The following is a 23,954-nucleotide window of genomic DNA, read 5'->3' on the forward strand; positions in this document are numbered from 1 at the left end:
TGGCTTTCCTGGGTGGGCGAGCTAACGCGCCTGGCAGAGGCTTAGATGAGGGGGTAAAGCGCAGTAATATGCTGTGAGTGCACACAAACATAATCATACTTGCACGCACACACATAGGGACACAACAATGAATGCACTGAGTCATCTGCGCACACACTCACACATATTTCTTCTCCCCAGCACTGTCCTTGAACAGTGGATATGGGAATTTGACAAAACCAGTCAATTAAGCAGAGGCACTGGCTTCCTCTGGAGGAAGCAGAGAGGAGAAAATTGGAGAGGAGCAGAGAGACAAGAGCAGGAGAAGTAACTGAATGTAATGCAGTGGGGATGATGGTGCGGATGAAAGAAATGGACCACTGCTGTACTTCTCACCATAAGCATTAACAAAATACCACATATAGAAGAGAATATGTAGATTTTCTAATGTGTCATGGACTTGGCCCTGTGTAATAGACACAAAGTGTTTTTGTCTGTAAACGTAAATAGTGTGTGGTAAAGGTAAATTGTTGTAAAGATGTACCCATAGAAAAACATGCCTAACATATTCATTTTATATGATACTGTTATCAAATTTGAACTTAGGCTTTGTGCTGTTGTACCATTGTGCTTTCTAGCTAATAAATCACATTTGCAGTCTTCTGCAGGCATTCAGTTTCAAAAAGATATTCAGGCAGAAATAAAAAAACTCCTACTTGAGTGTGTTCAAACTCTTGTAACGCACTGCCAGTGGCACTGTTGAAAGAAACACTTCAGAGTGTTACCTTTCAAACAAGAAAGTGCATGTACTCCAAATTGTTCATGAACAGCTTTCAATTTATGTTGTGAGAGATTAGTGTTAGCTTAAAAAAATGTGGGCGCATTTTTTCTTATAAACAAATGTCCAATACTTACCTGTGGCTGATATAAAGGAGCAGAAGACAAACAAAACAAGATGTTTTCATTGGAGGCATAGGAGAGGGAGGGGCAGAAACATAAAGCCAGAGAAAGAGAGAGAGAGAGAGAGAGAGAGAGAGAGAGAGAGAGGGAGAAAGTTGGTACTTTTGAGGTGAAGTTAGAGAGCATTAGACAGACATGTGAAAAAGAGCACAAATGGCAGCTTCCACATGTGGAAAATGCATAGCCCGGAGCACACTGACATTTCCACCTACTCAGTGATCAATCTCTTTCTTCAATCACTCCCTTTCTCCTTTCCTGCGCCTCTCCTCGCTCTGCCTCTCATCACTCTCTCTTTGCCAAATCATATGAGGCTGATTTCCTTTCAAGTGCCAGCTTGTGTGTCATAGACAGAGCTGGCACCGTGTCTCTTTGTTTTCCATAATGAGGTGACATTAAGGTTAAGTGTATACATTTGGTTTTTTTCAAAGAGTCTTGCATTGCGTGGGTGAGTTCAATTTTATCCATCGGCAACTGAACCAACACACCTGGCAGATTTTGGGGACATTAAATAAACCTCTCCTTAATCGTTAGCCTTCCCTGTAGCTAATGGGATTTCTCTTATGTTCTCCCATTGATGACAGTGACACACATGCTTAGGCAGAATGTTATATCACTGTAATGTTAAACCCTAATGCACACTACACATATGCACTTTAAAACACACTTTATGATAAATAAATGTTTGTTTACTGTTAAAAACAGACACGTGCAGACAAAAACGAACGCACAAATGTCAACTTGGAAAATGCAGTGAGCCCAGTTGCACACACTCGTCTTAGTCAAGAAGCAGCAGGCGTGCACTCGCAAACATGTCCCTCAGGTTCAGCCTCTTTTGTCTTGGCTGTGATAGTGTGTCTTGTTTCTTGTATCCTGTGATCTCTCCCTCTGTTTCTCCTCACAGCATACAAACACTACATTTATCACTCCCTCACTACGCTCCATATGCTGGATTAACCAGCTCTGAATCAGAGATAAGTCAGCTGGGATAGAGCTGTAGATCCTGCACCATGTCAAACTGCTTTTAGACTCATGGAATCAATAGACTTCCCTAAGATAGAAGAGTTTGCTCAAAAGATTCATTTTTTTTGTTTTTTTTCCCACCAGCATGGATGAGAAAATTCAAGTTCTTGGGTTGTGGCATGCTATCACACTAAATGATAAAACTCTCTCCAGTTATATTTTAGTCTTACTGTCAGTAAAGTATTGTGGGGGCACAGTGTGAAGCATTTGACTTCTTCTACGATACAGCTCTTACATAATCAAAACAACAGAGGGTTGTGACATTGTGGAGGGGTTCACGGATCCTTTGTTTCATAATCAAATGACTTCCATTAAACCTGATATTCATTTAGTTTCCTTGCATAACTGAGTCCAACCCAACAGTGATGTGTTGTTTTTTTCTTTTGGTCCCAAAGTGTTCCTCCCTTCTGACACTAGTTTGCACAATAGTGCTGATTTGTAGCTCTTCAGCAGCTGTGGATGAGAAACTTTAGAGCTTACAGCCAAGGTAATTACACTCCATGTTACTCCTCCAATAGGCATTGACCAAAGGGTAGAGGGGGGAGCAGGCAGAGAGCGACTGCATTAATGTTAATCTAAAAGCATTGAGGAAGAAAAAAAAACACTTGGACATTGCTAGGTATAGGTATGGAGTCAAAAAAAGATTATACAGTGCATCTAGAAAGTGTTCAGACCGCTTCAGTTTTTTCACATTTTGTTATGTTGCCGACTTAAGTTAACATAAAAAAATCATTATTTCCCTCATCAATCTATATGCAACGTAATGACAAAACAAAAACAGAATTTCCTTCTGCAAGTTCCTCCCATCTCCACACAGGATCTCTGGAGCTCAGCCAGAGTGACCATCGGGTTCTTGTCATCTCTCTTATCAAGGCTCTTCTCCCTTGATTGCTGAGCTCTAGGAAAACTCCTGTTTCCAAACATCTTCCATTTAAGAATGATGGCGTTCACTGTGCTCTTGGAAACCTTCAGTGAAGCAGAAAGGTTTTTTTTTGCCTTCCCCCGTCCTGTGCCTCCACACAATCCTGTCACTGAGCTCTGCAGACAGTTCTATCCATCTCATGACTTGGTGTTTGCCCTGATATGCATTGACAGCTGTGAGACCTTATATGGACAAGAGTAGACATTTTCAAATCATATCCAGTCGACTGAATGTACCACAGGTGGACTCCAATCAAGGTGTACAAACATCGCAGAGAAGATGAAGAGGAATGGGCGGCACCTGAGCTAAAGGGTCTGAATAGTTATGTCAATGTGATATTCTGGTTTTTCCTTTTTAATAAATTTGCTAAAATTTCTAAAACTCTGTTTTCACTTTGTCATAATTGGGGATTGAGTTTAGATTTAGGAGGGAAAAATCATTTTTTTTAGCATAAGGCTGCAACATGAGAGAATGTGAAAAATTGAAGGGGTCTGAACACTTTGCCAGTGACAGAGAGGTTCCTTAGTTTCTACAAAACCAGAATAATTTGTGCTATAAAATGCTTTGGCCATACAAGAAAAATAATGGCTAAAGTCTAAACTGTACTGACAACAATGTTCAAACTATGGGGGGGCATCCCTAAAAGAGACCTGGGCTCCACTGGAAGCAAAAAAGGGGTTTCTTTAAAAAATGATACTATTAACCTTTCTAATGCTAATTCTAATCAGTGATATAAGAAATCAAATTAACATCATGTATCTGTAATTCCAAATGATTGTGTGTGACGTGTCACTTTTTTTAATCCCCAATAAAACATGGTTTTTGAGACTGTCCTTCAGCAACATCTTCATTCATTTTAGTCCCAGACTGACACGTTTCACATTTGACAAAAACCTCTCGTGGCTGTAGTCATTATGACGGGAGCAAAGGAGGAAGTCAGTCGACGTTTGTTGAGTTATGTCTCACAGATCATGGACTGCTTTCGTCCTGTATTTACTCCTAAGGCTATACGAAGGTATTATGTTTAGATCTGGTGTCAGATGAGTGATTCTGAATGACAAGTCTGCATGCTCTGGTGGCTGCTGGACCAAACTTCCTGCCAGCCCACACACCTTTGTGAGGCAGTTTCTCCCTCAGGTTAGCCACAATAACAAGACTTGAGAACAGAATAGAAAATACATGCATTATTGCAATTGATTAATCCATTATCGTGGTTTTGGATAACACCCCTGAACTGGGATTTGTCTCTGCCTTTCTCTCTGCCTCGCTGCTGAGATAGATTTTGAGGTAAACATTTATGTGATGAATTGTGGCCAAAAAAGAAAAAAAATGAACGAGTATAGGTGAGCAAAAAAAAATTATGTAAATACTGCACAGTCAATCAAAAATGACATTAATGTCAGAGTCCCACTGCTAATGATAATAGGAAAAGTTCATTACCATAATTAAAATGTGAATATTCTCTTGAATGACAAAAGTCCCTTGCCCCTGCTTTGCCATACATTGCTAATGTCCTGGAAAGTACACCATATGTCCTCGGGGTAATGGGTGCAACGGGTCCAATATTCTCAAGCCCCTTTTGTATGTTTTCTTCAATGTCTCGGCATGAAAAAAAAAAAATCTCTAAACTTTCCATCAGATGAGATGAAGCTTATGATAAAAAGAATGTGTCTTGGAAGAAAGCTGTGGGAACTCCAGCGACTTGTGGATTGCATCTTGAACTTTTCATCAGTCAAAGTCTGCCTTTGAAATACCGCTGTGTGGCATAATTCTGGAAGGCGCCACTCTGCTAACCGTTTCCCCACGTCAAGGGTTTCCACAATGTGTCTAAGAAATGACACAGATATGGTGCAATGGTCCAGAACTGCTGCTGTAAGCCTGGGACAAAGAGCAAAGAGAGACTACCTGGGGGGGAAAGCACTTTGCTCACTCAGAGAGACAGAGAGTGTAAAAACGCGCAGCTGGTGTAAATGTATCCGCAGCTTGTCCCCGTGAAACACTCCTGGAGAGAGGCAGTTTGTAGCCAAAAACACACAAACTTCACTGAAAGGAGTTTGAACTGTGGCAGAAAAGTGAAGCCCAATGATATGAAAAGTAATTTGAGAATATAAAGAGAAATTATTGAGCAAACACTGGAAATAAAACTAAGTACAAGTGTCTTTTTACAACAAACTTAGCAGGTATGAGCAGGATTTTTAAATGCGGGTAAACCTGCTAATAAAAACCAATCGTCCCCTTTTCCACTGCCAGTCAAGTTTGCCTTTCTGTTCGGACTGAGGACACAACCAACTGCAAGGAGCAATGTCATCACATGCACTTACAGAGCACACACACAGATGCAGTGGAGAGAGAGTGAGCTGCTAGGTGCTGTGCAAACAGGTAAAACAGATCTGTCTTGTCTCATCCCCAGATTGGTGGACCTAACAATGTCGCTTCGATCAGTGATTGTGTTTTTAAAACTTATTTTGGGGCTGCAGCTCACTCTTTCACCTTTGAGCGCTGTGTACCCGCGGTGTTTCTGGTGTAACAGCACCACGCTGGACCGTCTGCAGTAACTGTGCTCTGAAAGACGTTAGAGCAAGAAAAGGGGCGAAAATCAGCGGGATCCCCCAGGTGTTGTGTTTACATCAATGCCGATATGAGCTGGAGCCGATTGGAAAAGGGGTTTTAGACGATTATCCAAAAACCACTACCTTAAAGGTTTCATGATGCCTCTTACAAGTCCATGACAAATGTAAGGTTTTTAAGGCAGCTTAGTTCAGGACAAGTGAGACATTAAACTAAATATAAGAGGAGAGGAGAGCAGCAGAGACAAGAGTAATTATGGGGAGGAGTAGAAGAAGGATGTGCATCAAGCAGAGGGCACAGCAGGGTTACAGCAGGGCCAGTTTGAAAATGCTGACTCTCCTCTCACACAGCGAAGCTAAGAATGTTTGTACAAACATGACAACACAGTCGCTGGACAACTAATGACATATCACAATGGAACCTCAGGAGCAAATTTACCAAGACAGCGCTCCAAGGGAGATCTGCATACATTCTGCATATTTTCATACATTCTGTGGCTTGGCCACTTGAGTGCCACCTTTTTTTTTGTCCTTTTTACCAAAAATAGTCCCATTCATCATCCACAGTCAGCATGCAATGTATGCCTTAAATCCACCAAGGCTTGCACCCTCGTTCCCTAAAGCACCATATGCACTGGGAGGAGGGGGGATCCAGGATTTAAATAAATAAAAGAAAAAATAATGGCCTCACCTTCAAATAAATGTTATGTGGGCAAAATAATGTGATTTGCATGCTGTACTGCTTTACTTTGCAATTCTATGACAGGCCTTGTTAGGAGGACTTTCCTCTGTGTACAGTCAGTGAATAGCATGCCTTTCCTGTGTTGTCACTTTGGAAGAAGTCTTAAGAGACTGTGGGCCTCAGTCTGAATCTGAATAACAGTGGAGGGGATTTGTGTCTCAGACTTGGACACTTCTAGGTAGTATGTAGTCACAGACAGAGAGAGGTTCTTTGGTTTCTATAAAACCAGAATAATTTCTTGCAAATGTGTGACTCAGACTCTGATTGAGACCTACTTCCATAATGAGATTTACCTGTTTGTGTATATTATGCACACAGTATGGCGGAGAGTTTAAAACTCAATAGAAAGGAAATGATTCTGCCGCTTCTCACTGCGCATGAGAGATGGTTTGGTGTGCGGATTGAGGAAACCACAGTTTTAGTTGTCATGTGAAACCATCAGTTGTTGTCTGTAGCCTCTGGTGGTTCTTCAAAGAGATGTAAAAGGCAATTTTCAGGATCAAGGAAATCTTCAAACATGGGTATGTTAGGGTGGTGTTTTAGAGCCTATCAGGATGTGAATTATGTGAGGTTTGCAAAATCAGCCCTGCACTGACCAAAAAAAAAAAAAAAATTCCTAATTCAAAATGTAATGTGAAGACACAGGATGAAAAAGAAAAATCAATGCACTAAAAGTGAGTCAGTCAAGTTCACTGAGGCATGGTAGATGCACCTCACACCTCCACACACACAAACACACACACACCTCCACACATACATCAGAGGAAGCCAGTTCTTCAGGTCTAGGGATTTTTGAAAATATCTGTTCAAAGTGTCATGTCAATATTGATTAAGGTAAGCCAAAAAGATCCGACTGGAGTGCCATGGTCACACTATGCATCCTCTCCGATAATACAATGTGGTAGAAAAAGATGATTGTGGTCCATGGTGCAGTCAATAGAGCGTGTCCCCCGAACCTTTTTGGTGTTTCCTGCCGCGGCTGATTGGATAACCATAGAGGTGTCTAATCTTTTTAACCCTGGTATACTGCTGCTGGTTTCTAACATGGCACACACATAAACCTGACAAATTGGGAACCCAAACATTCTGTAGGTGTGTATAGAAACCATAAAGACATACAATACGGAAAAGCTTTGCACTTTTCTCCTCACTTCCCAAAGATGCCAGATATATCACACAACTCACAACACCTTCCTTTCCTGTGCATGATTTATTTTTGACAGCCTCTGTTGTTGCAGGGGTATAAAAATTGAATGAAAATGCCCTCAAGAAATAAAACAGACATTATTTTTGAGCAATGGCTTATAAGGCTGAACTGAGCCGTGGTTAAATAGGCTGAGCAGTTTCCTTCCTTTGTTCCTCTCTGTTTGAAGACACAAAGGAAGGCTGTTACTGCCATCTCTCAAAGGGACTGTGTATTTGTACTTGGCCACCTGTTCCTAGTCTTTGGGTACAATGTTTACTTCAGGCACACCACATTGCGTTACGTCCTCCAGCATTGCGAGACAAAAGCAATAAGATGCAAATGTCTGCAAACTCCTGCATTTTAGGGGCTGTAGCAGTTAAGCAAACTGAAAAGTTAACGCAACTTTAATTCACTTTGCAGGCACATGAATGCTTCATTTGCACATAAAACAGAAAGTACAGGTCAAAATATGAGTCTGAAGTGTAGAAATGTTCTTCAGGCAAAGTAATATTGAATCACTAATATTCACAAACAAAAACGTTATGGGTGCATAATGGTGCTGTAAAACAAATATGAACCATTTTAAGAATAGAAACAAAGAAATTAATTAAACCTCAATAATCTCAGCATCAAAGTAATCCTGTGATAGTGATACTGTGTCCATACATCAGTGGGTACATTGCAAACAAGATCTGCTAATAGCTAATTCTGCATTCTTTTAATAGTGCCAATTTGCAAAGATATAAAGAAATCCATGGTGACATTAGCTTCTCGAATTGTGGGAACTGTGCATGATTATTCCCTAAATAAAAGTAAGACAAAGAATAGTACCGATAGTACTTTCAAATAAATTAAAATAGAGAGGGTGGGGGGAATGTGCAGTTGTCTTAGACTTTGAAACCCCTGGTACAGACCAAGCTGCAGAGAGAGCATGGGGCCATTTGATAGTGTTAAAAAGCCTCATTAAAGTGTTTTCACAGTTCTGTTGACTAAACTAAAAACCACTGGTTGCATGGACGCAACAGAGCAGTGGCTTTAAACAAGAATCCATTTCAGCACAATTTTGCAAAAAGCATAATTTCCTCTATTGTACTGTCGAGAAACTCTAACTATGTAATGAAAACACATTCCATTGTGGTAGGAACCAACCATTCTCTGTCCCTGATGTGCTGCCAGATGCTTGCAAATGTCACCCCCTTGTCCTCAGGTGATGAGAGAGCCTTTGTGCGAAACAGCCTTTTGAATGCGAGTGAACCACAGTACTTTAGCTAATGTGGTTTAAGTGCTGAACATCAGGTAATAATGAATTAGTCAAGCCTGCGATGTACTCCTGGGTCAGACCAAGCTCTCTATAAACCCAGTGGTGGCTGCTGACAAAAAGGCTTTGCTGAGGGTGAGAGGTACATTTTTAAAAAACGGTAAAGGAAGCTTTATGAATGTGGGGCTGTTAGTAATCAATACCTGACCTACTCACCGGGGCCCTGATTTAATTGGGGGTAAGCATATACCACGCAGAGACAAGAGTGAGATTCCAGTAATTGAAAACAATGTTGTTCCATTGGGTAGAGGATTAAATTGAATTGAATGACAACAATTAATGGCATCAGACTTGCAATGCTGATTTTCTTTTTCTTGTGTTCTGCTTGTTAATGCATCTGCTGAAAGTAAAATCAAATGACACAATACTGTATATACAGAAAAGGATTTCAAGTTAAACTATTTTTACAGCTGACACATTTATACTGTACAAATCAGAGGGGGATGCAGAGCAAGTAGGCCACAGAGTCATCCACATTTCGTCAAATGCCAAATGCTCAAGAGAGAAACTCTAATTAATCTCCTACACCTTTTGCACTGTGGCCTTTTCATGTCCTTTTCTTTTGAAATGGAAAGCAAAACTCAGTCGGATAATGCAGATCAAAACATGTTGAAGTTTCCCTTGGTGTGCAAGTGCAAGTGCAGACTACGGAATATACAGTTGAAAACTCACTTAGCACAATGATATAAAACAACAAAGGCTACTTTCATTGTACTGATTCAAATTCATTTTGAAATGACAGAGGTTAAAATGCGGAGTCCCTGTGTAACAGGACATTAAACCATGTGGCAAAATGCAAATAAATAAGCTGTTTTTAACAAGCACAGGCTCGTTTTTTGGTAGTTTTTTTTCTGTCTTTGATAGGTGGAAGTTGCTGCTGTACCCAGAACCCAGCTGCTTTCCTACGCTCACTAATTAAGTCCAAAGTAATTTGCACTGATAGAATTAATCTTAACAAACCTAAGAACAACTTATTGTATCCACTTATATCATCACATTCCATCTTTCCTGTTAAAACCTTGAACAAAATTAATATAAATATCACAATCAATCATATCGTGTATTCAAGGGTTTGTTGTTTTTTTTTTTTTTTTTTGTTCCTGCTAAATAAGTGGGGAATTCTACAGATTAAGGCATTAAAAATGCATTTAACACAATGGAATGAAACAATATTATTCAAAGACCACCCTTAGCTAGTTTTAATAGCAGCCTCATGTGCTGTATTATAATGAGAAGAAGGAACCAAACCATTTGAATACATCTTCCTGGGGATAATAAACACCTCGTGTATCATATAAAATTAAGACAAACCCTGGTAATGAGTAACAACGGGACATTTTTCTGTTTTAAGTCATTAACTGTTATTAGTCAAATTACTTTTATCATCAATAACACAACCTACATTTGGCAATTAGAAAAATGACGTGACATTACAGTGATTGATATGGTCGACTGGAGGATTTCATTGTCACACAAAGCTGTTCATGATGGTGCAGAGGATGAGCTGCATGTTAAAGCTGACAACAGAACATGTACAGGTGCTAATCACCACTACTGCCCTTGTACCAAATCATTTTGGTGTTTATAAGAAGTGGGTCTGCTGCCAGCATCCATCACAACCTTTTCATTTTTTACTCACTCATTACTTGTGTTTATTACTCCACACCACATGTAATTGCAATGGAAGAATTATACTGTATGAGATACTGTGGCAAAGTGTAGTGGTGACACACTGTACCCTCTGATTGTGCTGTAGCCTAACAAACTCAATGCACAGCACTGATGCCTTTCAGCACTACTGCTGGACTCCACTTGACCAGTGTGATGTTGCTGGGGCCAGACTTTGCTGTATTGTTGAAGGGTTAATGATCTCTTCATAGCTTATTCTTATTGACTACAAGTTATTGTTTATGGCAAATTAATAATGGTGTTTTGAGGAATGGTAAGAGACGACATAGTACAAATAATGGTTGTCTCATCTGTGGAAATCAACAGCTTGAGGAGAAGGAGACCAGCAGGTATCTAAGAGCTGACCGTGCAGGGCAATTAAAATACAGTATAAAGGTAAATGATTACAGCCAGCAGATAATATGCCTGCAGGGTTTGATGAGACAGGCTTCTGTACTGTAGCTTTGTTGTTCATTAGGTGTCTCGTTTTGCATATTGATGACAATATATTCTGAGTGCCTCTACATTTCTATTTGTGGTAATAAATACATACATACATATATACATGGCTTTTTATTTACACAATCTAATAGCTAAACAATACGATATTCTTAAACTATAAGACACCAACAATATTTTCAACTAAATGCAGCAGGATAAAAGCAACAGGCAAAAAAAGGGATAACAATAATAATAAGTTAAATTTACTCATGCTGAACTTGCAACTTTTCTTATAGACTGGTAAGTCAGCAGCTGTTAATGCTAACATTAGCTATGTAGCAATAGCAAAACTTACAAATAGCTCCTTTAACCCTTCAAGCACAGCCAATGAGGAGTGCATATAAAAAGTTGTGGCATCGGGTTACATTGCAAATGTGAACACTTTCCTCCAGAATATATAAATATATAATTTAAATAAACATTAGCGTATATTTTACTACTGATGACGTTTGCACAACTGTGAAACCACATCTACCATCACAGCGTGACGCCATCTTGTTCAGTGTGTGTCAGTAGGTCAGTGAGCTGACTTTTTTTTTTTTTTGCTGATCTTGGAGGAGATGGGAGGCAAAAAACAATGAGTGTGCTCATCCAGGACTATACTTACTGCTGGCCTCTAATCTGCTTTAAAGTCATGTGGATTTACAGCTGCAGGGTTGTGAGTCATCACAGCTCAAAGCCACATGTTTCAGCTTTAATTTGAATTCATCCTGACTGACAAAGATTTAAATTTATTTAACCTGCTTCCACACTTCCCACTGAAGTGAGCTTAACCCTGGCTCATTCACACTATTCATTTGTCCCATTTCATGTCAGGGAGGACACAGGGGCACCTGTGAAATTGTTTTAATTTTAAATTCAAATTCTTGCTTTTTTTTTTTCCTTTTAAGTTTTACAGAGCAGCTAAAGTGCTGAACACTGGCCGGTTAATGGCAGCTGAGATGGAAAGAGCGAGTGCTTTTTTAAGCAGCTCTTTTGCAATTAATCATGATGGCACAAAAGTAACACTACTAAACCTCTGAAAGATGAAAGCTCCATTACAATGACAGAGCGTGAGTGAAAAAGAGATCATATAGTACAGCGGGAAAGACATACACAAGGTGTTATACATTGCGGTATGGACAGTAATTACTTAAAATATGCCCTTTGAGCCTGTACCATTTTTTAAATATTACATCCACTGCAGTTCTATAATATCTGACATTTTGGGGTTTCGTGTGAGCAATAAAAATACTCTCCCACTCTACTTCTATTGCCATTGCCTATATGTAGCCAGAGGCTGTGAGAAATTGCTGAGTAGTTTGAATATGCACTTAGAGACAGTCTGGCCAGTCCAACAAAAGCCTAGGTAAAGAGGGAAATGGAGTGGAGTTGCTTTTAGGGAGAAGCACTGCTTTAATATTCTGTTGTATCAAAAAACATTTCAGGTCTGGCTTCCCTGGTTGAGTTATTCACAAAAACACATTGAAAGCACATAATGAAGGGCTCAGAGGGTGCTGGTATGTTTTCTGAGGATGAACCAGCAAACATCAAAATACAGGCTGAAAGCATATCTGGTTGGGAGTCTTTGAAGGAGGCCCAGACAGAGCACTGAACCGTATTGGACTGTGAGCTTCAGATGAGAGCGTCAGAACTCTGTTCATTTGCCATGTCAAAAGACTTTACACTGTCTCTGCAGGCCATTATTCAGATCCTACTGACCAAGATGAAAGCCTCCAGAACTTGTGATGATTCAGAGCTGTTCCAAAAGACTTCATAAAACTTTGTAGAATTGGCAAAATATCAACCAAAACCCACGTCCCCGTTCCCCCGAAGCTTCCTCTCTCACCTCTGCTCTGTCCCAAGCCAAAATGGGGACAAGACGATAATGACCCGACTGGCAGCCACTCAGCTCTCCCACTGTAGCATCATGAGTGAAAATGAAATTGATTTGAAAATCCTACGTCGGCCCGGGCCGGAACAGAAGGGATTATTGTGCTGATTGTACTAATACTGTGTCCCTGCCCTCCCCCCTCCCCCTCCCTCACACCCTAATTCTACCCATCATACTTTTCTCTCTTCCCTCTATTTGTGTCTCTGTTTCTTGGTCAGTGCTCTCTGACCATCATTCTTCCCTTCTAACATTTTTCCCTTTATTGTCCTCATGTAAAGAAACTCCTTCTTTTTTTCCCCCCCGTCTCTCATCTGACTTCACGTCCACTCTACGAATCAGGTTAAGTCAGCACAGCTGGACAATTCAATGCTGGCAGACACAGAAAAAAAAGGGGGCAACAGAGTAATGAAGAGATAGAGGAGCAGAGAGTTGCCTAGGGAGGCTCTAAACTGTAAAAAAAAAAAAAAAAGAAAAGCACTCCAATCTGATGAGCTGTAGAGAGAAATATGGAGCCCCCCTGGGGGCTGGACATCCCAGATTATGTTGCACTGTTGCCCTCTGCCCGGAAATCCAGAAATTGATCTGTTGTTCCTCCGTTTTGCTCCCTACACTTGGAATACAGCCTGGACTGTATTGTCCACAGTATCAGCTTTTCTCAGCTTTGTGCTGTCTGTGAAAATGAATATCTGCACTGCGTCTCCATTATCATTTTATGTGACAGCGGGAAACGTTGATTACAGGTCAGTTCTATGGAATAACAGCGGGAGTAAACTCACACATCCATGTATGTGGCATGTTTCAGACATCACAGTGCTTTTATCTCAGGCGACAGAGTTTTCAAGCATCTAAAACGGAGCTTTTTGGAAACTCTGTTAGCCCCATTTTACTGTGAAAACCCTGGGGTTGCATTGTAGTCTCCACGGCCAGGAAGTGATGATGTAGACACCCACGGTCACTTCCTGATTGGGTCTTATCAGCCTCGCCTACCAGTGGTGAATGCAACATGAATAACGAATAACAAGCTTTATTGACCCTGTTGTCTTTGCTAGCAGCTGTGCAGTTCAGGTCTGCATTTTAACACTACAGCTGCCTTTGCTATTTCTTGTTTGTTGTACTTACTGCAACTAAACAACTGCAGAGTAGCCGATTTCTGCACCCTGTTTACACCAGCTCGCAAATGCCAAGTGTACATGAACGATCATGTATGTATGCGTTTTCAGGTGTGTTAGTATGGACAGAGATAATTTCTGATACAGAGCTAAAACGGTTGTCTGGACGGAGATCGTTGTCATTTTAAAACCCACAATGTTTTATAATGAAATCGTAGTAATGTGTACGTAGCCTAAGACTACAAGTGAGTTCATGGAGCTTCACAAACTGCTAAACAAAAGCTCAGAGCATGTGTGTCACTGCGGCACCAGCTCACACCTAAATCAAACTCTTTGTAAAAATTAAAACCATGCTTGTATCTTGGTCCCTCAGACTCTCCATGTTTTAGTCTCTCTTTCTCTCATTTTTCTTGCTCTGCTGTTTAAATGACCCGTTATCCAGGATGCAAATAAATAACACTTTCATTTTAACAACCAGTGATGTCAGCCCAGTGTCTGGACAGCACATCGACAATGATCCTGCAAACCTCTCAATTATATAATATTAAATGAGTTTTACTCTTTTAACATTCAATACTAAGATTTATTAAATAATTTATTTGCATATTATTCTCACTACAGACTGGGTAAGTGTGGTATAGATTCATGCTTTTAAAAGCAGCATTGCAGGATTGGTGCCAGGTGTAATAAATGATCAGCTCTCCTCGCATTGGGGCATGCTGAGACTGGCAGCTAATTTCCAGTAACCAGAAAGTCTTTGTTTCCAGAGTGCAGTACTCTGTGTGTGTGGCTGATACACACTGCAGCCCTCCGACGCATCAGCCATCAGAGTTCAATAGTTGAGTTTTAATAATACAAATGATAATAACTCTATTCATTATTCTCTGGCATTGTGAATTGTACTGGAACTTGAATTAGACTAACATCATGTCTTATATAGTGTCTGAGCCTCTAGCAGATTTCACATACATAATATCTGGATGACTCTGACTCAAATTAAAGGCAGGATTCTGGGGTAAGTTTTGACAAAGATCCTCCGGGGCAGAGCACAAGTGCAGAATCATCTTCCCTGAAAGGAACAAGCCAGGCAGAGTATATTGTCAAAATGCAGATAATTGACCCAGAGGAGCGCAATCACAGCGACTGTGTCATTAATGCTTTAATAAGCAATTGTCAATTATCAGGACTTTGCCTGACATTGCAACCTTCCCCCTACGGGCACTGCATAGTGTGGGACTCCAAAAAGCAATTAAAAAGTAAACTATTGTGACACAGAAATGGCTTAAAGAAATGTGAAGAAACTTTTCTTTCTCTTCTCCTTAGATTCATATTGTGACTCACTCAGGATGAGAAGAGTTTGATTTCACTTGTTGGCGTCATCCTCGTAAAAAAATAATAAAAAACCCCCAAAAAAACAGACTAAGTCACCATGGAAAGAGGCTCTGAAATATGTGGTGTTTTGCAATGACCTAAATCTTATAGGTCTGAAACACGACTTGTGGGATACAGGCCTAGATTTAGTATGCTGGGATTTATGTTCATGCTTTCCAGGGGCAAATGTCATTTCAAGCAGATACAAATGTTCAAAAAAAGTCCTCCATTTAGAGCAAGCAGACAGCCTGGGGACAAATGTAAGACCCAGAAAGTTGGTAATCTTTGAACTGAACACAGAGCCACCAAATCATTAAAATAGTAGAAACACTGAGGATGCAGTGGGCTCACATGGTTAATTCTGAGAGTTACACAAGACCAAGATCCAAGGATCCAGAGAAACTACATTAGACAACATTACCACTAATATGGTTACTAGAGTTTAATCCTACGCCCACCGCACATCAGATGAGCTCTAATTCACTTCACACCACAAACAATTGGTGTGAAAATGTTTACGTAACTCAGCCCACGGTGGCTGCGTTCACGAGTAATCTCTTCCAGATTAACCCCTTGATGGCCTCCTTTGGCAAAGGAGTTCAAAGGTTAAGAGTAGCTAAATCTTTACATCTGATGCCGACTTAAAGTACAGCCAGCTCACTTTAGATTCACTGTTGTTCCCCGGGTGCCAACAGTCGGTGGAGATATCTGTCAATATTTGGTATACCTTGAGTTTTGATTGAGGCAGAGCGAAAGTGTGTTTCTGTGAGCAAAGCACTGTGTCACAACAAAAGTTTAAATGTCTTATTATTAATTCAGGCTGATATAAATGTAGAATATTTCCACTTTATCTTAGGGTATCTTGCTCCTTTAAATTTGATTTTAAAATGTGCCACACAAGACCGAAGTGATGCGGAAAATACTCTCATGACATCAATCAATTTTAGAGTCATTACAAATCTCAAGTATACTGTATATACCTCAGACACAGGGTTACAGTGTAAGCCACAACAGTGCTGCAAATCTGAACATTTTAACCTTAAAGAGAAAGATGCATTTCATTTGCTTATTTATTTCAGCATGCAACAGTTCTGGACCCCTGATTTAAAAAAAAAAGCATTTCCTTTCACATTTCAGCAGCAGGGCCTGCTGTGTGTGTCCCGTCACAGCGGTTGTTTGGCCACATATTGTTCCTCTACTCCAGCGCCATGAATGTCACGACTGCAGCAACAGGCTCCACTAAAAGAGCACAGGCCTTATTACGCCCCCAGGTCACCAATATCCCCTCAGCCTTCACAAAACCCAGCTTATGGAATCAGATACACTGCATAGCTCGACAAATTACTAGCGGACAGCCTCCCATCCGTGCTCAAAGTTTTAGCCCTCATGTATTTTTTTTTTTTCACCTCTTCCTCCTGTATTCAATTTGTCAGGTGGAAACTGGGTATGAAAAATGGTTGTTGTTTTTCAATGGAGCCACAGGGGTCTGAATTGCAGTTTATCCTTGTGTGACTGACAATAAATAAGACTGATCACTCATGCCAACGAGATGCATTATGAACATCAAATTAATTATGACACTCACTGAGTGATCACCATGGATAATTATTTGGGGATCGTTTATCAGAGGTAATGATAGAATAGTGGACTTAGGATGCAAGTGTTTTCTCAGAAAGGAGAATCTAATTTGGCTCTTGCTGAGTGCAAAGCCTGCCGTCACCTTTGAAGGAGGAAGACTGACTGGGTGACTAAACAGCTGAATATAGCAAAGACGCAGCCAATTGGATTTGGAAAGTGAAACAAATAGCTGTGACCTGTGGTGAGTTCAACGGTAACTGAGTCAACTGACTAATTTGATCAGCAGGTACCTGGATGGATGGCACCTGCTCGCAGGAAGGATTCCATTAAAAGAATTCATTCTTTGTGTGTGTGTGTGTGTGTGTGTGTGTGTGTGTGTGTGTGTGTGTGTGTTTGTGTCTACATAAGCAAGCTCGAGGCACATGTGAGGAAACGTGGTAGTGTGTCATGTTTGTCTATCGGCAGGCTTTTTTTTTTCAGGCTGTGTTAAAGGTCTATCCCATAATTGCATCCTATATTCACACACTCATTATAGGAGACTGGGTGGTGGCTCTGTAAATACAGCATGAAAGTCGGGAAAGGACAGAGAAAGAGTGAAAAAAATCAATGTGATTGAGTGTTCTGTGTGCAGCTTATTATACCAGTGGACTTCCCTACAGTGCATCCTATTTTGAGAGGTGGAGGGGGAGAAGATGTGGAGCTGGGATGGGGGGGCAAAGCGGCTTGTTTACAAAACGCAACCAAATCTAAATCCGCTCACATTTATAGCCTGCCACAGACACATGGCTGGGATCACGTGGTCATTGACATCTGCCGAGCAGTATCACAAAACCACAGAGTTGACAGCTTACATTGTCTGGGAAGTGATTAAGTGGGATATGAGGCTATAATGGCCACAACGAACTGAGTCCACAAAAAAGACCAAACTGGAAACTGGAGCTTTTTATTCATAAGGCTGCAAACAATGATGTAAAGCTGAAGTGAGTTTGAACTGATGACACTGATGGTGCTTCACCTACTTGTTAATTTTACTACACATCCCACAGCGATTCGTCAGATCTAAACAATGGCGCACAGTTCTCCTTCTCCCAGCATCATCCTCTTATCTGTGTCTAGAAGCCCCGTCTCTGCCATTAACCCACACACAAACAGTGTCTCTGGACACCGTGACGCACTTCGCTTTATCAAGAGGTTCTTCAATTAAGTAAAAAAACTAACAACAAAACAATCACAGCTTCACTGCTTAGCGTAGGCGTTTAAGCTTTTTTGCTCTATCCATTTAAATCCCCTAAAAGTGGGATATCATGTCAGTGCAACACTATGCGTAGGCCCATAGCCTAGGAAAAGGGCACAAAAGTTGAAATTATAATTGCTAATTAGCAGTATTAAGTCAACGAGTGTAAACTCATTGGGAAAACACAGGAGCCCTATTATGGATATTTTAGGGGTTTATATCATGTCAGTGAGATAAAAGTTGGAAATCTTAGCATCCAAACATTTCCCAACCGCCGTTTACTTCTCTGTAATCTTGTGGAAACTATAAGTTTACTGCAGTGGACTCAAGACTAAAGTCGTCAGAGCAGAATACTCTTCCTCATCGCAGTCCCTCAGAAACGATCTGCTGCTGCAGCGCATCCGAAGGACGACGAGAGGAGGAGAGGAAAGTTGAAAGGTGAGTCTTACCTTATAATCGCCGTGTCGCCCTGGCGGATGGTTATGTTGTCGGTGGCCCGCTGCATATCCACACTCCGGACAGGGAATCCTGTGGGGATAAGACACAGCAGTCTGAAAAAAGAAGCCTGCAATTGCCTCCAACACGATTTGCGTCCGGCTTGCATTTTAAAGCACAGGAGCGCGCGTTTCAAGAGCTAGATCCAAGGGTTAAAAAAATATTGAGGGAGGAACTGGAGTAGTTGTCCAGACTTCTTCGGGGAAAATCGGGATGCCTTTAGGTCCAAAGCAGTCCGGAATGGACGGACGATACAGGTTTCCTAAAATACTTTTGGGACGAAATCGTGCGGTGATGTGCGGGGTCCTCGCTCTATAGTCCACTGATGCGTAATACTCTCCGCGCAAAGGGACGGTACAGCCAGCGGCGGCGATGGAGAGAAGCAGGCTTCTATTCAGAGTCTGGGAAAATATCATCCCACTACCACCTCCCCTCTCTCTCTCTCTCTCTCTCTCTCTCTCTCTCTCGCTCTCTCTCAGATTATCCAGCCGCCTGACTGTGATGCTCCCCTTATTGGTTGTCAGGACAACAGCACCACCTGAGGTCCCTTTTGGTGAGACACAACTGAGTGAGGACTGAGGAATAAGGGACAAAAGCATTAAAACTGGGATGCTGAGAATTTGTCTTTAGGAAAAATACACGTGTGTTTTGCGCAGGAATATTCAGAGGAGCAGTAACGATGCCTCCTGCATATTTGGACATGAGTCTCCAAAAGAAGACAAAGTGGCCCTGAAAATCCTAAGAGAAACATCCAATCCTGACTAGGTCCAAGGGCAATAATCTACACACTCTTATCTCCCTGCAGGTGAAGCCATGCAGAAAGACACTCTCCCTGTGGGGCTCACTAGAGTATCACATTATCATTAGTCTTCAAACAAACTGCCTGCTCACAGGTATCCAGTTATCTGTGGCTGCCTTGCATTTCCACGCCAAGCAGATTTGCTTTGGACCATGAACTCTCCAGTGGATAAGATTTTCTGTAGTTAATTATGATTTAGTGTGGAAAATTACATAACTTCAATATACTGTTAAGTGTTGAGCAGTGAAATCTGTCAGAAACCTCTTAAACCTCATAAAAACACCTCCTCTTATTAATTTTTTAAAGTGATTTATTTGTAGTTTGAAAAAGTTTTTTCACATTGTAGCCACAATTGCTTTGGAAACATTATTCACATGAAACTTTGTATTCAAGTCTATTCTGCTTATTCTGCTCATTCTTTTACAACAGAATGAAGTGGACAAAAAGGTTGAGAAAAAAAATAGATCCAAGAGTGCAAACACTCTGCTGACCATAAACAAGGTGAAGCTCAGCTGTGCATAATGTAACCAGACGTAATCACCTCTCGTCTAGACTGCCATGAGGCTGTAGCTCAGTGGGTAATTACATCCACTTTCAACCTAAGCAAGGACACACGTTTAGAATGTGTGCGCCTTCCAATTCAACAAGAAATGTGAATGCAGAATGAGCCTTCTAATTTCACCACTTGCCAATCAAGCACTGGCTTAATAGGCCATGATCTAATGCTCATTCGAAGATGTGCTTAATGAACTGCAGAGTAACAATTTAGGGAGCGCATTTAGCATTTTATTTGGTTCAGAAAATACATTAATACTAATGTGAGTCATTGTCAGTCGTTGCACGGTGCATTCCTATTTTTGTTTTGTCTCGGGGGGTATTTGGTAATAATTCAGAGTCAGGCACATAACGAAGTCTTTAATTCTAGTGCTCAAACTCTGCGCATGGATACAAGTGCAGCACATGGTAAGAATAGAATATATGACATGGTGCATGATGCACAGTGATTACATATGATGTTAGCACTGCACAAACTTATCTCTGAATGTAATGTAATTGTTCTGGTGCAAATACAATGAGGAGTAATCCTGCTCTGAGCACCGGCAGCCTGATTGAACCAACGTAAGGCGGTGATGTGGTTAAGCCTGATTTCCAGGATCAGCAGATTTTAAGCATGAGATCAGATGCAAAACACCAGTTTTACAGCAGCTGCAGCCTACTGTGACATGTAGGCTTCACAGCTCGATTGGAGGAAATGGAAGTGCAGATGTATGCGCAGCTGAAAGGGAACTACAATGAGGTCAGTGATATGAGGGAGTGCATGGAGGTGCTAATTTTTGTGTATTAGTTAAGGAGCACTAAAATGTTTTCAGAGAAGGATGCTTGCAGAGCTTTTCCCGACTTGGCCCTTAATAATCAGTGCCTGCCTGTTACCATTTCCTCAAAGCATGTGGAGGTTTTTAGCTATCTTGGAGATTGCACAGTTTATGAAAGAGCATATGCATTAAGAACACTTAAAAAGGGACTGCTGAGCTCTGAAGAGGAGAAGAGGCGCTGCTTTGCATACACATTTATACAGGAATGGCTCCCGCGTGGCTTTTAGCTATGTCTATAGTTAGAAATTCTGAAAAGTCTGAGAAATTGTGTTTGCGCGTTTGTGTCTATGTGTGTGTGTGTGTGTAATAGGTAGAAATCTTCCTTGCATGGCAGAGATGGGGAAGGAGAGGCCAGAGACACAGCAGCTTTAACCAGTTCCTAACATAAGGCCAGTGATCCCTTGCTCTACCCCACACTGGCGAACACACACACAAGACACAAGAACTGGAAAACAGAGGGGTTATTATCATGCTGGTGGGATGCTCTCAGTTGGGTGGTGTTACAGTTTAGACAGCAGGGATGGACCTACATTCTGCTGCGGTGTACATTATATAAACCGTAAGCAAAGCAAAGATTATTTCTACAGCACCTTTCTGTGACACTGCAGTCACAAAATGCTTTACTATGAAAGAGATAGAATCAGATAGAAGAAAATAAATAAAACAAAGATAAGAACATCAGATAAAATATACAATGGGAGCAAATATAAGACCCAAGTAAAAAACACAAAATACTGCTTGTTACCTGCCTGTCTGAACAGATGTTTTTTTAGCAGCTTTTTAAGAGTCCAAACACTTCAAGCCTTTTGGGAAACTATTCCAAAGCTTACGGACTGCTGTGTGAGTCCCTAAGTCTTAAAATGTGTCCAAAGTACACTTACAAAACAATGGTTAGAAGACGTAAGAGCTTGGCTCACGGTGTGGTGGAACAGGACGCCTATAATATACTGTGGAACCTGGCCATGCAGGTTCTATATAAGTGAGCACCAAATTTTTTAAATGTATCCCAACAGGAAGCCAGCACAGAGAGGTTAACATATGTGTAAAAAGTGACCATCTGTTGATCGTGTTAAGAGACTGGCTACGGCATTTTGAATGGTTTGTAAACAGTGTAAGGAGGATTTATTAACACAGGTAAAAAGAGAATTATAGTAATCCAATTGTGATGAGATAGAAGCATGTATTAGCATCTCCATTTAATTGACACAGACCTGAGTTTGGTTTCGTTTCTTAAGCGGTGGAAAGATGCTGAAATCCTAAGCATCAAAACTTTGGTCAAAAATCACAGCAGGATTACACAGACTAGACTGAGAAGATGAGGTTGAGGCACTGAGTTTCTACCTGATCGCTGAATGTAGTTTATTTCTTTGGTTGTATCTGCATCAAACTCATGCAGTTAGTTCCTAACTGCATTTATCAGTTGTTCAGGACAGAACGTTAATGAAACGCATCAGGTTTAATTGAGAAATACAACTGGACATCATCAGCATATACATGACAGGAGATACTAGTAAAACTACTGATAATCTTTCCTGGTGGCAACATGTATATGGAGAATAAAATGGGTGCAAATATACTGTAAGTAAATACAACAATAGCTGTGTAAAAACATGTGGTTCATTGTTAGCATTTAGCATTAAAATTCTCTCAATCCATCCCATTTGAAGACAGCTGATTGCCAAATAAACAGAAGATGGCACACAGTGAGCTGAGAGGCCAAAGACCTTTATTATTGAATCAGGTTCTCTGGTGGTGTATACAGCACATTTCCCCTTTGTACGACCTCATTATTAGTGTATATAATGCAGAAATTATGACAGAAATAGAGTATCCATAGCCAACTTTTCATTGCATCGGCTGCAAACACTGCAGTAATGAAGCACAGGGCCCGAGAGAATATGCGTAATAGGGTGAGTAGAAATACACAAGTCATAATTGGTATCTTCTACAGGTCTATAAGTTTTGCAGTCTGCAATAGATAAATGATGAGACAACGATGGCAGAAGGGAGGATTAACTTCTGTGAGGGGAAAGCAGAACATGATCTATTATTCATTTCTGTAGTTCAACCTAAGAAGGTGATCACCAGGAACGCCTCAGGAAGCTTTTTTTTATTGAAATACACCAGAGACTAATGTAATGTAAGTAGAAATCATGTCTCTGCTTCTTCATGATGGTGATGGGGCAATCACACGGCATCGTGAGTTACGCTGATGCTGGGGTTCGCTTAAGGGCTGAATTCAAACCTGCAAATATCTCTTAAATGTGTTAGCAATACGTGACTTGGCCTTTTGTAAATTTTTGACACAAGGTCTGCATCAAAGGGCAGCCACTGTAGAGCTATTTCATTAATACACATTAAGAGGTGCCCTGACTTTTTTCCGCATCCCATTAGTCATAATGACTCTGGCAGAGCGTCTCTGCACGGCCCCGCCGATCAAAAGAAGAAGAAGAGGAAGAAGAAGAACGCAGAGCAGCATAGAGAAATGTAGATGCACGACTCTGATTATAAGATGTGTATGTAAAAAGCACTAAAAAGCACAAAAACACTCATAAAAATGCTCTGTTAAAAATCATACATGTGTTACAGTAGGAGAATATTGCATAATAACTGGTTACAATGATTTGCTTTACAGTCTGCTTTAGGTAAACGACAGCCAGGATGTACTGAGTGTTTTATAGCCACTGATCTATGTATTTATGAAATACAGGCTGCAGAATTTATTACTGTTTATTTCAAGTGATGCTGGTTTTATTCAGTTGGTCCTTTGCGAAAAAACAGCGTAACGTCTTACAGTAACATCACTAAGGCTCTTGCCTCTATCTTTGAGAGTCTTGTTTAATATAGTAGATGTAACCATACATTGTTACAGTGAAAATAGCTGCACAGAATTTTGTAACACTGCATCATGAACTGGATTTCATCAGTATTACCTGGATTTGTCTTCACTGTTTAGATTTCATAATTTTCTCTCTGTAATAATATTATCATCCAGACACTTCTGTAGCATATGTATTCAAATTTGAAATGTTCTTTACAGAAGAATATACAGTATGTTCATGTCAGGGTGTTTTTAGTACACTGTGTTATCCATTTAAAGGGCAAATCCACTAATTTTACACATTAAAATCAGCATACTCATCGTGGTTAGTGTTACTCCTCGGCAAACAGTTGTGTAATGTCTTTTGTAGCTCAGAGGGAGCTTTGTGAAAAAAAAAAACCCTGGTAGTGTTAAAGTGATGTCATCAGGGCGGTCTTG

General features: G+C 40.7%; 1 protein-coding gene across 1 annotated transcript in view; it reads right to left on the reverse strand.

Moving 5' to 3' along the window:
- The window catches only part of LOC111654255 (limbic system-associated membrane protein-like), a gene marked incomplete at its 3' end in the record, with an annotated part of 151,138 nt that extends 132,201 nt beyond the window's left edge, over window positions 1-18,937 (reverse strand). Inside the window, exon 1 of the mRNA XM_023405192.2 lies at window positions 18,478-18,937. Within this exon, the coding sequence (XP_023260960.1) occupies window positions 18,478-18,632 (155 nt within the window). The remainder of the gene's footprint in view (window positions 1-18,477) is intronic.
- Window positions 18,938-23,954: the final 5,017 nt, after the last annotated feature.

This window comes from Seriola lalandi, unplaced genomic scaffold (assembly GCF_002814215.2).
Source record: "Seriola lalandi dorsalis isolate HSWRI2012SDOR001 ecotype SW California unplaced genomic scaffold, Sedor1 jcf7180002054266, whole genome shotgun sequence".
NCBI lineage: Eukaryota > Metazoa > Chordata > Actinopteri > Carangiformes > Carangidae > Seriola > Seriola lalandi.